General features: G+C 42.7%; 1 protein-coding gene across 9 annotated transcripts in view; it reads left to right on the top strand.

Annotated features, from left to right (window-relative positions):
• Window positions 1–14,814, top strand: part of SYT9 (synaptotagmin 9) — a 409,891-nt gene that overhangs the window by 350,378 nt on the left and 44,699 nt on the right. For all 9 annotated transcript variants that reach the window (XR_007910949.2, XM_008265569.4, XM_070074132.1 and 6 more), the window contains 2 exons: window positions 11,820–11,940; window positions 13,412–13,583. Coding sequence is in view for 8 of the 9 variants with exons in the window: in XM_008265569.4 (XP_008263791.3) it covers window positions 11,820–11,940; window positions 13,412–13,583 (293 nt within the window). In the remaining variant the exon portion in view is untranslated. The remainder of the gene's footprint in view (window positions 1–11,819; window positions 11,941–13,411; window positions 13,584–14,814) is intronic.

The raw sequence follows: 14,814 nt of genomic DNA, 5'->3' as shown, positions 1-14,814 counted from the left end.
TCACTTCTATGGATTACCTTTTAGGTCTTCTATTAGTTACCACAGATCAGGGAGAACATAAGGTATTTGTCTTTTTTGGACTGGCTTATTTCACTAAGTATAATGGTTTCCAGTTGCATCCATTTTGTTGCAAATGACAGGATTTCCTTTTTTAACTGCTGTGTAATATTCCATAGTCTTCAGTTGATGGACATCTGGGTTGTTTCTATATCTTAACTATTGTGAATAGAGCTGCAATGAATGTGGGGATACAGAAAACTCTTTCACATGCTGATTTCATTTCCTTTGGGTAAATTCCCAGGAGTGAGGTGGCTGGGTCATATGGTAGGTCTGTATTTCTGAGGTGTCTCCATACTGTCTCCCACAGTGGCTGTACCAGTTTACCTTCCCACCAACAGTGGACTCTTAATGTCTGTAGGAAAGCCATTCTAACAGGGGTGAGGTGAAACCTCATTGAGGTTTTGATTTACATTTCCTCAATGGCTAGTGGTCCTGAGCATTTCTTTCATTTGAATTTCTTCTTTTGAAAAATGCCTGTTCAAGTTTTTTGTCCATTTCTTAACTGGATTGTTTGTTTTGTTGTTGTTAAGTTTCATGAACTCTTTATAGATTCTGGATATTAATCCTTTATCAGTTGCATAGTTTGCAAAAGGGCACTTCTCTCTACACTTGGGATTATAGATTCCATCTGTGCCAGGTGAGGGCCCCAACCACTGCCCAGCAGCGAGCTCTGCCCTGTGATCCTAGACAATGGGCTCCCATGGGGCAGTGGCCAGTGCCCTGCAGTGCTGGGGAAAGCTGGGTAGCTGGTAAGCCTCAGTGAGATATTGTTGGCCAAGTATGTCATCGAAGAGACTATCCAACAACTTTACCACTTCTTCTTGCTTTGGAGATACTTTGAAAAATAAAAAGATTCAAATCCCTGCAGAACAATACCATATATCAAATCATTCTAGATAAGCCAGAGCTACCTCTTTTTATAGAAAACCAAAGAGATTGCTCAGTTTAAGCCATTAGCATCATTATTAACATTAAATTTTTTCTTTGTGTTATTATCATCATCAAACCCATCTGCCAGTACAGTGCTAGAACACAGCCAGCTCCCTGGGCAGCAGAGATGTAACAGCTCTGTAGCCACTGGCCTACTCTAGTTGCCTTTGAGGGGAAAACTCCAGTGGTGTGGAGAGGAGAGGAACAGCAATGGTGGAGCCAGCACTTTGCTGAAGTTTGAGTGCTCCCCCAGTGCATCAGAGCAGACTGGCAACCCCAAATTCAGAGTCACATTGCAGAGTAGTCGTGAAGACAAGGAAGCAAGCAGCAGAGACTTCCTTGTACCTTGAGCAGCTGTGAATCTATGGTGGGAAATGGAATTTTATGATGTGAGCGTATCCTAGCAGTCATCCTGCTCCCTGGGCTCACATCTGTATATGCCTTCATTCTTCTGTAGGAGTACATGTGAGGGATGATAGAATATTGAAACAAGGGAGCACCACAAAGAAGGGAAAACTGGAAAGACTCTAGATACTTCTGGAGGAAGAAATGTCATGACTTGTGGATGTGGGAGAATGGGAGGAAATACGAAGGTAGATGTGGTGACTGACAGAGTTCAGGCTTCAGCGCTGGGAGGATGTTTTTACTAAACTGAGGTCAAGATTAGGTGGCTAAGAAGGCTGAAGACAGGGAAGGAAAATCAACTCCATTTTTAAAATATTAATATTGAGATGCCTATTAGAAAACTAAGTAGGAATCTAGAGAAGGAATCTGGGTATCTGAGTCTGACAACGGGAAGAGGCTGGGGTGCAGATATAAATACTGGAGTCATCCCTAAATAAGGGGTTCAGTAAACCAAGGAGCTGGGTAAGATCAGATTAGAAAGTGATATTTTTTGTTGGCCATAGAAAACTTTACACAAAGGCGATGTTATTATCTTGTCCATTCCTAGCTGAATACGTCATTGGTGAAAGAAAACAATTTCTAAAGTGGGGTTGGTCCTATGGAATTAGCCCTAAAATGACTTGCGGGAGAAATAAGAGAAAAGAAGTAGACTGGCCCTACACCCCACTCCCACGAACCTGTGGGGACTGTGGGGCTCACTCATACCCCAGCACCAGCTCAGAGAGTGTCATCCCTCAGGCATTCTTCCAATGAAATTAATCATGTTAATATCTATAAATAAAGTGCAACCAACAGTTACTTTAACAGTGCATGTTAATTATTGGTAGGATCCGTGATTGAAGAAGGGTTTTGCCAGTTTTGTCATGTCTGGGGAAAGTATCAAGAATACACATGGAGTTTTGAGAAAATAGGATGATCAGATCATGAACAGCTTCCAGGTGAACCAGGTTTGGACCATCCGTGTAATTATTACAGGTGAGGATTAAGGAAAAAAAGAAATGTTGGAATTAGAATTTCCTCTCCAGGTATCAAATGAATGATTTCTTGCTGCCTTATCTAAGAAGGGCTTTTATTTTTGAAAGAAGCTGTGTCATAACAGGATTTCTCACTGAGACAGTAGTGCTGGGGAACCTGGGGGCGGGGGTGGGACTGGGAGACCAGATGTCCCATAGCCTGTGGCTCACCAGACATTAGATCCAAAGGCTTCCAGAAGCCAGTCTACTGTGGGTGCAATATATACCCAAGGACCACCCCTCCTTCATTTGTGCATCACAATTCATTGACACAGGAAATATTTTATTTATTTGAGAAAGGCAGAGGGAGAAAAGCCAGGGTTAGGCTGGGTGAAAGCTGCGAGCTGGAAATTTCCTCTGGGTCTCCCAGTGAGTAGCAGGGACCCAGGTACTTGAACCGTCACCTGCTGCTTCCCAGGGTGTGTATTAGCAGAAATCAGGAATTAGGAGTGCAGCCAGGGCTCAAATCCAGACACTCCAATATGGGATGTGGGCATCACATCATCACATCCCAAGTGGCATCTCAACCACTAGGCCAAATGCCTGACCCAATGCAAGCTCTGTTGACAGAGAGTAGGTAAGTGGGTCTTCCCCATGAGGAGTGCACAGAAGAAAAGTTCCCTCCACCTCTGTAGAGTTCTTGGCTAAGTCTAAAACAAAAATTGACAAAGGTAGATTAACAGGGAAAAAAATACACATTTATTTAATGAACATTTCATGTGGCATCGGGGCCTTCAGAAATGAAGACCCAAAGAGTCAGAGGACACTATTTTTATGCTTAGGTTCAATAAAGAATGGATAGCCATGCAGAAATGCGACAGGACAAAAGAGAATGGTCTCATGACAGCAGACTGAATAGAGAAACTCAGCGAGGCCTGTCTGTGCTTCCTCTTTTTGATCTCTCTGTGTGACATTCCTTTCTCTTGGGTATGTGGCAGGACCCCTCTGGAATGAGGGTGCTGTGACCCACGATCGGTTACAGTAGGTCTGAGAATTTCTCTGTGACTTGCTCGTACAAGGAAAGGTAGGGGAAAATGAAAGTCATATTTCTAGATCTTATGGCTGGTTTGGGGGCAGAGGAGTTCTAGTTTCTATGATGCACCTTGGCAAAAAGCAGTTCTAGTTTCTATGGCCCGCCTTGGGGGAGGAGAGGGAAGCAAGGGAAACCTGAGCAGGAGAAAGTCAGGAGACTTTTCTTCGGAGGCCCTTCCAGGGCCCTTCATTTCAAAGCACTCCACACGCCACCATGCCGCCCTCTAGCCGTGGTCTCCTGAGCCCCAGCACTGACGAGAGAGAAAGCAGATAGTCCAGTGCAATAGTGATCATAGCTCCCTCTGTTCAGTGTGTACTGTACAGATGTGCTTTCTTCTTTAATCTTTTCCTTTTTATCAACCATGTCCTGTACATACTAAAACCATTTTCCAAATGAAGAAATGAGAACGAAGAATTGAGAAACTGAGAACTTAGGTAGCTTATCTAAGGTTGGGGAGTGGCTAGATGAGACACCAAACTTGAACTCTGCTTCATTCATTTGCACTCTGTGTATAGGCTTCATGTGCTTTTAAATACAAATGAGATCATCTTTATGTTTCTGTTCATAACCTCATTTCCCATTCTTAAAAAGTACTTTTAACTACTTTACCTGTTTCTTTTAAGGTATGCCTCCAGAACTTCTTGCTCCTCTCTAACTGTAACTTAGTACACTTTAATCAACCTGTTGCACAGTAGGGTAACTATAGGTAATATTAATATATTATATATAGACATATATATTTTTCTCTATTAACAAAAACTAGAAGATAACATTTTTAATGTTTTCAACATAAAGGAACGTGAAACATTTGAAGAGATAAATCTATTTACTCTGATTGGCCATTACATAATAAATTTAATAAATTCATTTATCAAAATGCAAGTATTATATATGGGGCTGGCATTATTATGCTGCAGGAAATGCCACCATTCCATATGCACACCAATTTTGTCCTAGCTGCTCCACTTCCAATCCAGGTTCCTGCTGATGACCTGGGGAAAGGAGCAGAAGATGGCCTAAGTGTTTTGCCACTGCCATCCATGTGAGAAGCCTGGAAGAAGCTCCTGGTTCCTGGCTTTGGCCTGGCCCAGCCCCAGCCTTTGCAGCCATCTAGGAAGTAAACTAGCAGTAGGAAGACCTCTCTTTGTGTGTTTTTCTCTCTCTCTCTGTAACTCTAATTTTCAAACAAATATATAAATTTTTTAAAAAAAATCACCTACCCTGAAATATGTATAATTTTAAGTCAAATTTAACAAGATTTTTAGAAACAAAGTAAAATATGCATTAATGTGTAAAATAAAAATGCTTGGTTTGAATTTATTATAATTTTTAGATTTCTATTTAATTTTATTGTGGAAGATAAGGATTTAGCTCCAAAATTCCCTAAATGCACACCCATATACACCATATACACTATACTTTCCTCTCCCATTTCTCAAAATAGTTATGCATTTGTGGAGATAATTATTCATGCTAATATCATTGTTCATTTATAGCTGAACTATGTTATTCTCTGTGATTGCATTCTCTTATTTTTCCTCCTAGGAGTTCGTAATTTGTATCTCCGATCTGGATCTTTCCCCTAAAAGATAACTTACATAACTAGATGGCTACTCAACAACCCCATTTGGATGTCTAATACACATCTCACATTTAACATTTGCAAAACTGAATTGTTCTCTCATATAGCCCAATTCCTTCTCTTATATATTGAGAAATGTACATTAATGGCAATTCCTTTCTACTTGACCTGTGGGAAATTTAGAAATTTTTTAGTTTCTAAATATTTGGGTATTTTCCAGATGTCTATGATTAAATTCTGGTTTAATTTTGTTCTCATCAAAGAACATACTTTGTTTTGATTTCTGTGCTCATGAATTTAATGAGATTCTTTATGCCCAGAATATGACTTATTTTGGTGAGTGTTCAGTATAAAAATGTGCATTTTGCAGTCATAAGATGGAGTATTGATGGGTGGAGTAAATATCAGTGAGTTGATTCATTATGTTAATCTTTTCAGCTTGCCTCTTTATTACTGGCAAAACAGTGTTTAAATCTCTCATTCTACTTGTATATTTGCGTATTTCTCTTCTTAATTTCTATATGATTTGTTTGATGTGTTTTGAAAATGCATTATTAGATGTATTTATGATTATTTGCCCCTCTTGGAGATTTGCCCTTTTATCAATGAAATAGCGCCTTCTTCCTGGGAAATATCTTTTTTTTTTTAAACACTGTTTAAAGATTCATTTACTTGTGAGGCAGACTGACAGAGAGAGGCAGAGACAGAGAGACAGCGAGCAGTTTTTGTCTGCTGATTGACTCCCCAGTGGCCATAGCAGCTGGCACTGGGCCTGCCTTGGAGCCAGGAGCCAGCAATTCCATCCCTATCTCCCACGTAGGTGGCAGGGGCTCAAGCACGTGGGCCACCTGCTGCTGTTTTCTCAGGCACATTAGGAGGGAGCTGGATCAGAAGCAGAGCAACCAGGGCTTGAATTGGTACTCAGATACAGGATGTTGGCATTGCTAGCAGCGGCTTAACCCACTGCATCACAATGCTACTCCTGCATTTTTGAAATATCTTTGATATTAATATAGTCAGTCCACCTTTTTTTTATGAGTGTTTACATGCCCTAATTTTTTCATCCTTTTTAAATATATCTTCATGATATTTTAAGTGGGTTTCTTGTAGACAGTATATAGTTCAGCCTTGCTCTGTTATCTAACCTGACAGTTTCTATCCTTTTAATTAAAGTTATTAGGTATATACATTTAATTATCAATATGAGGATATTTAAATCTATCTTTTCTCTTTGTTCCAAGTGTACTTTTCTTGTTTTTCCTATTTTCTTTTGGATTGAGCAATTTTTATTATTCCATTTTACCTAATAATAGCTTATTAAATATACTTAGTTTGTTGTGTTTTTTTTTGTTTTTTTTGTTTTTTTGACAGACAGAGTTAGACATTGAGAGAGAGAGACAGAGAGAAAGGTCTTCCTTCCGTTGGTTCACCCCCAAATGGCCGCTATGGCTGGGGCGCTGCGCTGATCCGAAGCCAGGAGCTTCCTCCTGGTCTTCCATGTGGGTGCAGGCGCCCAAGCACTTGGGCCATCCTCCACTGCCTTCCCCAGGCCACAGCAGAGAGCTGGACTGGAAGAGGAGCATCCGGGTCAGAACCTGGTACCCCAACCAGGACTAGAACCTGGGGTACCAGTGCCACAGGTGGAGGATTAGCCAAGTGAGCAATGGTACTGGCCTAAATATACTTAGCTTTTTCAGTGTTCAGTCTAGTGTTTAAAATATATACCTTTATTTTATCTAATAGTTATTATTTCCTTCCTTCTTCTTGCTTTAGGTTTAATTTGTTGTTATATTTCTGGTTCTTTAGAATAGCAACTGAGGTCGTCAGCTTGAGATTTTCTTCTTGTCTAACATAGGCATTGTAGTGCTATAGATGTCCTTGTAACTACTGCTCTAGTTTCACTCCACAGATTTTAATATGTTATGTTTTCATTTTTACTCTGTTCAAAATGCTTTCTACTTTTCCTTTTGATTTCTTCTTTGACCTATGGAGTATTTAGTTACTTAGTTTCCAAATATTTGGAGATTTTCTAGGTATCTTCTTTTTGCTGTTTATTTGAAATTAGTTTTCACTGTTATAAGAAAATACCTTTTGCATGATTTGAATATTCTTGTATCTAAATGGAACTTGGTTTATGACCTATCTTGCTCAGTGTTCTGAGTGCATTTACATAGAATATGTATTTTCCTGCTGCTTGGCCTACTATTAGATAAGCCAAGTTAATTTAGTTTTATCTGAGTATTCAAATCTCTGACTATGGTTAGTTACCTGTGCATCTTGATGGGGCACAGTGCAATCCTTTAACAAACATAGAGTGTAAACTGATCAAACCAGGAAAGCGACATCTCTACATCCCTACCCTTCCTCTCTGTTTGGAGACTATCAGCTCTTGATCCAGTGCTTTATACAGTATAGGACACAGTATTATGAACTGTAGTCACTCCACCGAGCTATGGAACACTGGAGCCTATGACTTCCACCTCACTGTGGTTTAGTACCCCTTATCCAACTCCTCTATATCCCCACCACCCCTCCCAGCCTCTAGTAATCAATTTTCTAACTTTTATGTATTTTTTAATTTTCACATACAGAGACGATATGAAGTGTTTGACTCTCTGTGTGTGGCTTATTTCAGTTAATACAATGATTACCAGTTCATTCCATTTCACTGCGAACATTAGGGTTTCATTCTTTTTTATGACTGAATAACATTGTGTTGTGTATAAATATCACATTTTTTTATATATTCAACTATCAATGAATACTAAGATTGATTCGATATTTCTTGTGGTCTTGTCTGCTTCTTACAGTTCTACCAGTTTTTGCTTCATGTATTCGGAGGGTGTGCTATCAGGAGCATAAACATAGAATTTTTTATACTCTTGATGAATTTACCCCTCAATTCTAATGAAATAACTTTCTTTGATTTCATTGTTCTGACCTGTGCTTTGTCTGATATTAATATAGCCACTCCAGATTTCTTTTTCTAGTGTTAGTGTGGCATATCTTTTTTATTCTTCTAATATATTTTTATCTTTGCATTTGTAGTAAATTTCTTGTGAACAACATATGGTTTGGTGTTGCTATTTATTGAATCAGATAATTTTGCCTTTATTTGGAGGTTTATATCATTTAAATTTAATCTATCAAAATGGTTTAGTTTAAATATATCATCTTACTACAAGTGTTTACTTTCTATTAGATTTCCCTTTTTTGATCTTGTTCTCTTTTTCTTTTTGTCCTGCATTCTTTGGATTAATTAGGCATTTTTAAGTACCCAGTTTATCTCCTCTCTTGGCTTACTAGCTATAACTCCTTGTTCTGTTATTTATTTATTTATTTAAATTTATTGCATGCATCTTTACCTTACCAGTGCTAACTTGTAGTGATATTATGTCTCTTGTACTACTTATACTCATGGAACCTTGTGACAGTTTAGTCTTATATCTTTCCAGTGAATAACCCTAATAAAATAAGAATTTCTCTTTCTCAACATCAATTTTGCTGCCCCTAGAGGTACTCTCAGTGGTCCTGCTTGGGTTTCTTAGCCTTCCCTGACAACACTGATGGATCCATGAGTTTTTTCAGTCTCAATTCCTGCAGTTGTGTTTTCAGAACCTCATGGAATTGGTAAGGAGTTCACCAAGAGAACACAAAAAGAGGAATGCAGAAGTGCGCTGGTCAGACAAAAAAACTACAGCTGTTGTAGGCCACCGCAGGCAGACAGATCACAGAGTTTACGGACTGGCAGGTAGGGAACTCACACATGCTTGCTGTGAATTCCCAATATGCCTCTCCAACAAGGCTGAACTTGGCCACACAAAGCAGGAGCAAATGAAGCATTTCTTAGTGTGGCATCTTCCTTCCCCTTGTACCCTCCAGGGCCCTCAACCGCCAGTGACACTTCTGCATTTCTGATTCCTGTCAAACTGAAAAAGAAGCCAAATATGCCACCACCTCTTTGTATTTTACTTTTATCAGCATCCTAGAAAAATATTTACTAAGAACCTTAGCACTTCTGTGTAAGTCAGATTTCTCAGCTTTGGCACCAGTTGATATTTGGGACCAGATAGTTATTTGTAGTGAACAAGTCCCCTGTGAACTGTAGGTGCTTTGCAGCATCCCTGGGCTCTACCCACTAGATGTCAGTTACACAACCCTCTCCCCATTTGTGACAATCAAAAGTTGATCCAGAGAGTGTCAGATGTCTTCCCAGGGAGCAAAATGGCTCCTGTTTGAGAACCACTGGTTTAAAGGAATGTTGACAGACATCAAGTCAGCATCAGCTGATGAGGAGAAAGCAGAGTTTGCATCGGTACCCAGAATTCCTGTTCCATATCCCAGAAGCTCATCCCCCTCAAGGGATGGTGTTTCTTGTTCACTGCAGATTCAGCTACGACAGCCACAGCAAATGTTAGAGGAGTAAGTGAATGAATGAGTAAATGAATAGGTGGATGAATGGATGAATGAAAAGAAAAAGTCTGTACAATTATTCATTGTGTTACTAAGGAGAAAGGAATGATATGGATGGCTATAAAAAACAAGAAAAGGGAGTATTTTAACTGTTGGACATAAAAAAGTCTATGTTGGAATTTTATGTCATTTTACTTTTATAACTTAGAAAATGTTTTAAAAAGTTATTTTTAAAGTACCAGCAAATCAAACCAAGCATTTTTTCTTTGATAACTATTTGTCCAATTTGCTAATTTCGAAAGTACAAATGTGGACTTTAGCCTTGATTCACATTCTGAATATACCCCCAAGCCCAGGGTTTGATTTTGTTTTATCTCATATGACACACATATTTGTGAGTGGGGTTTATGTTGGGGGAAGTCTGTCTAGTTAGCACTTGAGTACTCTGACAGGTTACATTTAATTACACGCATCAGCCTTGGGGCCAGCGACTGTTCTATAAGCCTTTTCACATCTCAGACCTTACAAAGTGTGTGCACCAGGTGGTCCCCAGAAATACTTGTTGAAAGAATTGATCAGGAGGTTCCATAGGTATGATTTGGGTTACTTCTCTAATAACTTTGTCTAACCAAGATTTGCTGAGAGGATGAGGTGAGAGGGGAGAGCAAGGACCAGTGTAAAACTGTCTCGGGGAAGAACAGGAATTGGTGGTCCAGGGAAGAAGGAAGAAGCAAGTGCATGGGCTATGGGCCAGCTGTTACCAGCTTGCTGGTAGTCACCAGCACAAAGCCGGGTCAGATCCTGGCTGTTCACTGACAGCCGCTGCTCCCATCACAGGGAACCCAGCACCACAGCAATCTAAGACCGGCTGGGTGTGTGTGTGATGCCCCCACTGCCGTAGAAGTCTGCCTCCCCGACCCCTGCCCTCTCCCCAGAGGGAAAGGCACAGCCACCTGGGACATGGGATTCAGGGCCTCAGGAGCCAGAAAAGCCTGGCTTGCAAGATGAAGTCATTTATTTACAGGAGGCAAGCAATGCGCGAAGGCGAAGGCACAGTGCCATCCATCTGCCTTAGTGACCAAACAGAACCCTTCCCCTCACCCTTCCGTGGAAGCAATCAAGGCAGAGGGGTTGGCTGAGGTGACCTTCCAGAGCAGAATCTGTGCTTCTAAAAATAGAAGCATCCTTGGAGAAGGGAGAGGGGAGGGGAGGGGAGGCTGTGGGTGTGGAGGCAGGAACCTGACTCCCCAGAGCATTATCAGTGTGACACTGTATTAATTAGACCTTGGCACCGGCTCAGTAACCTCAGGTATCTCTCAGAAATTGAAACTAAATCAACGGCTTTGCTTTTTCTTCTTCTTCTTTTTTTTTTTTTTTTTTTTTTTTCCCTCTCCTTTCTGGTAACACTCTCCCTGGCTAAGGGAGAAAAAGAGAGTTGTGTCTTCTGACCTATTTGAATGGCTGCACAGTGCCTGGGGAGATGCCTTCTCCAGCAGAGGGCAATGCGGGCTCCTTAGGGGCTCCTAGGAGGACTGAGCTGCAGCAAGCGGGGCTCTGGGGGCAGGCAGCAGGGGTGCCTGGGTCTGCGCCTCTGCTCTCCTCTGCCTGTATGCAAGCTGTATGCAACCGAGTGGGCGCCTGGGTGTGTCCAGTGCTGCAGGTGTGTGGGGTCCTGGGCTGCATTCTGAAGATCTTGCAGTGTCCCATCAGGAGCCATGGGAGGACCAGGTGTTTCTGGGGTCTGGGGGAACTGGGTGCTGGTCTATACAGGTTGTGTGTGACCAGCTTGTGTGTAGTGCTCTGCAGTGCCGGGATCGTGGGCTCTGGGGTAGGCAGGGGTTGTTGGAAATGCTGTGGCCAACTTGAGGGGAGGGCACAGGAAGGTGCCTGAGGCAGTGTGGGTACCTGCTTGGAACATGGCACCATGCCCCGTGGGACTGCAAGCAAAGCGTGTCAGAGCTGTGCCCGCCGCTCTGCACCTCACCACCAGGGTCTTCTGAGCGGCAGCTTTGTCCTGGGGGCCCTTCTGTGGCCTGAGGTAGAACATGAGTGGAGCCACACCCGAGGCTGTCCAGGCTGTGGAGGTGGCTCCTCTGGGGCCTGTGTTCCGGACTCCAGGGACCTGTGTGAGGCTGGGCTAGGCTGCCTGTGACTGCTGGCAGAGGCTCTGGAGCCCTCGGAGTTTTTTGATCTGAAGATGGGCTCTGCCTCCTTAGGAAGACGGGGTTATTCCTCTCCATGTAACTGCTATGAGGAAGAGACCCCAGGAGTGCTTGTGCGGAGCAAACCGAGCGGCGTGGCCTTTCCCTGTGCTGCCCTGCAGCCGAGCCCGCCGCCTGCTGGGCTGCACTTTCTAATACTTTAGTCTGTGCTCTCTCAACAGGACAATGTGGATCTTGGAGAGTTGATGTTCTCCCTCTGCTATCTTCCCACGGCCGGCAGGCTGACCATCACCATTATAAAAGCACGGAATTTAAAGGCAATGGACATAACAGGAGCATCAGGTAGGACACTCTCAAATCCAGTCTTCCTCATCCAGTTCTAATGTGGTACCTGAACAAGTTTCTAGTACAGTAATTAGCTCTGGAACCAAACTTCTTGGGTTTAATCCCAGCCCCACCACTAATAGCTGTGTGACTTTGGGAAAGTCACTTAACTTCTCTGGGCTCCAGATTCCATCTGTAAAATGAAGGTATAATAATATCTGACTTATTGGGTTGTTGTAAGAATAAGTGCACTAGCATATATAAAACCTCAAGAACATGACCTGATACGTTTTAAACGCTACAACTATTAGATTTTATCATTCTCCCTTGGGTCTTCATAACTGAATGGACCTAATAGTTTGCACCTGCTGACATAACTGATCTAATTGGATCTTTCTTCAGAAATCACCATCCCAGGGTTATTGAAGATTGAAAACAACCCTGTCTCCTAATACAGTTTGGTTTTTCCAGGGAATTAAGCATGCACACTCAAATTCCAACTGAAGCCTAAAAATGCCTCAATATGCAGTTTCTATTATACAGATTCACAAACTGCCTCTGCAGGGGCTCTCCAAATGTGGCCACAAAATACCCAAGACACACTGACTCACAGCCACTGAAATCAAACAGCATCAGATACAATATATTCTGCATCCTGTACCCCCGTGTTTTCTAAGCAGAAAAAAAAATAAAAACAGCCACAATATGCTCTTCCTCCACTTCACCCCACCCCATCCCTCCCATCCCTGGCCTTCTGAGTCCCTTCTTGACTGTGCATAGCAGTCAGGGCATGCACGGTCATGGAAGTGAAGAGGACACATGGAGAGGAGGCTAGTGAGGTGCTGGTGGGCCCAGGAGAGCCCCATCTGCCATCACCGCAGCGTCACCCCTCCGGCAATTCTGTGTCCTTCCTCTCCTTGACATACGGAACTGCCTCTCTCTTTGCAACCTAACTGCCGACTATTCCAAGGGCTGCAGGTCCCTGTACTCAGGAAATCGACCCCAGACATGTTCCCCAGGAATTCAGAAATTCCAGAAAGGCAGGTCAAATTCCAGAAATTCCAGAAAGGTCTTTACTCAAAGACCCGAATCTTTTGGAAGGTGCTCGAAGGTGACTCGGAGCTGGGGGGCTTGGGACCTGTTTCACATGCCCTGGAAGCACCTGGGCAGCTCTCCTCCTATCACAGTCGGGCGGGTCTTGAATGCTAGCTGGAATGTCGGCTCATTTGGGAACAGATGTTTTCTCACTATTTTTAAACTTCATGCATTTTGAGGAGACAGTGTCCTGGGCTTTTCTTGAGTGAATGACTTAATTATCACAACTCTAGTCACTGCCTGGCTATCATCTTAATTAAAATCCTTGGATTCCAGTCCACAGGCAGGGAGAGGTGTTCTGCATCCCCCAGCCCATGAACGCCCACAGTGACATCACTGCAGCCTGGATCCCCATTTATCCTCACAGTCCCCCCGCTTCTTGTGGTCTGCACAGATCCCTACGTGAAGGTCTCACTGATGTGTGACGGCAGACGGTTGAAGAAGAGGAAAACATCGACGAAAAGGAACACACTGAATCCAGTTTACAACGAAGCCATAGTCTTTGATGTCCCTCCTGAAAACATTGACCAAATCCACTTGTCCATAGCGGTCATGGACTACGACCGGTGAGATACCTGCAACTCTTTCTCAGTGCAAGGCCACTGTTCCCCGGGCAGGGAGGGACAGTGGGCGCAGCCGTAGATTGTTGGCTGGTATCCCAGGCTGCCACAGGCAGTGAGTGAACCAGCAATGCATGGACAGCAGATGGACAAGGAGTCACCGTATTCCAAACAGGCCATAAAGCCAGACTCCCTGGCTGCCTCACAGCTCTCTCATTCTTTCCTCCCCCTTTGTTTCTTTCCCTCCTGTGTCCTCATTCCCACCTCTTCCCTCTCTGAATAGCTTCTGGAATCTTGGCTTAAAGAATGGTGGCCCCACAGGTCTTATCTGCTGTCAGGCAACACTGAGTACCCTTCAGGGGAAAGATCCCACTCCACGTAGCAGAATGATTACTTTAGCCAGACCATCAGCCTTCCTAAATACATAACTTCAATCTTTGTTGTTCCTTCTCACAACATATTTAACAAAGATCATTTCCATCCACTTAAGTCTGAAAGCAAACACAGAAATGTTCTCTTGAAAATGCTAGAGCCAGGGTGGGTGACAGCATACATTAAAATGTGTAAGATGCTCGACTTTTTAATTAATACAGCACTGAAGGGATATTTATAGCCTGCATTGTAGCCAATTGTGTGTTTAAAGGACAGATTAGAAAAACAGTTATTTTAATATGCAAAGGAAGTACCAACAGGGAATTATACATGTTAAACCAGTCATTAAACTGAAATGCAAAGCCTCTTTTTAATTGGAAACCTCCCACGTGGTCTGGGCATGATGATAAAAAAATCATTGTGATTCTTAATATAATCTTATAAACATTATTTATAGCTAAACATTTTCCCACGTAACTCTGAAATGTCAGTAGGCAGCCTCGGTGACCTGAGTGTTCTTCCCAGCAGATGTCTGCATGAAGCATGACCATTGTCCAGCCCGGCTGCCCATGGGTGTGAAAGCCCATGCTGGGCAGTAGACCTTGTCCCATCTCTGGCAGACACACAACACCAATAATGTCAGACCCCATGAGGGGACGTTGCCCACCAATTGCAGTAGCTAAGCCAGCATTTTCCAAACTATTGCCAAGTCTCCTGCATTAACAAATCTGATTATGTGAGCTCTGCCTCAATTCAATTCTCAGTAAACTCATGAATCTGGCCTGACAACTCCATGGCAGAATCCATGGGATTCTGCATGCATCTGAGTCTAAAGAGCATAGACTCAGATATCCTTCTCCCACCT

The sequence above is a fragment of the Oryctolagus cuniculus genome, chromosome 1 (genome assembly GCF_964237555.1).
Source record: "Oryctolagus cuniculus chromosome 1, mOryCun1.1, whole genome shotgun sequence".
NCBI classification, from domain to species: domain Eukaryota; kingdom Metazoa; phylum Chordata; class Mammalia; order Lagomorpha; family Leporidae; genus Oryctolagus; species Oryctolagus cuniculus.
The sequence above is the reverse complement of the archived record's forward strand: the minus strand, read 5'-3'. Positions and strand labels throughout refer to the sequence as shown.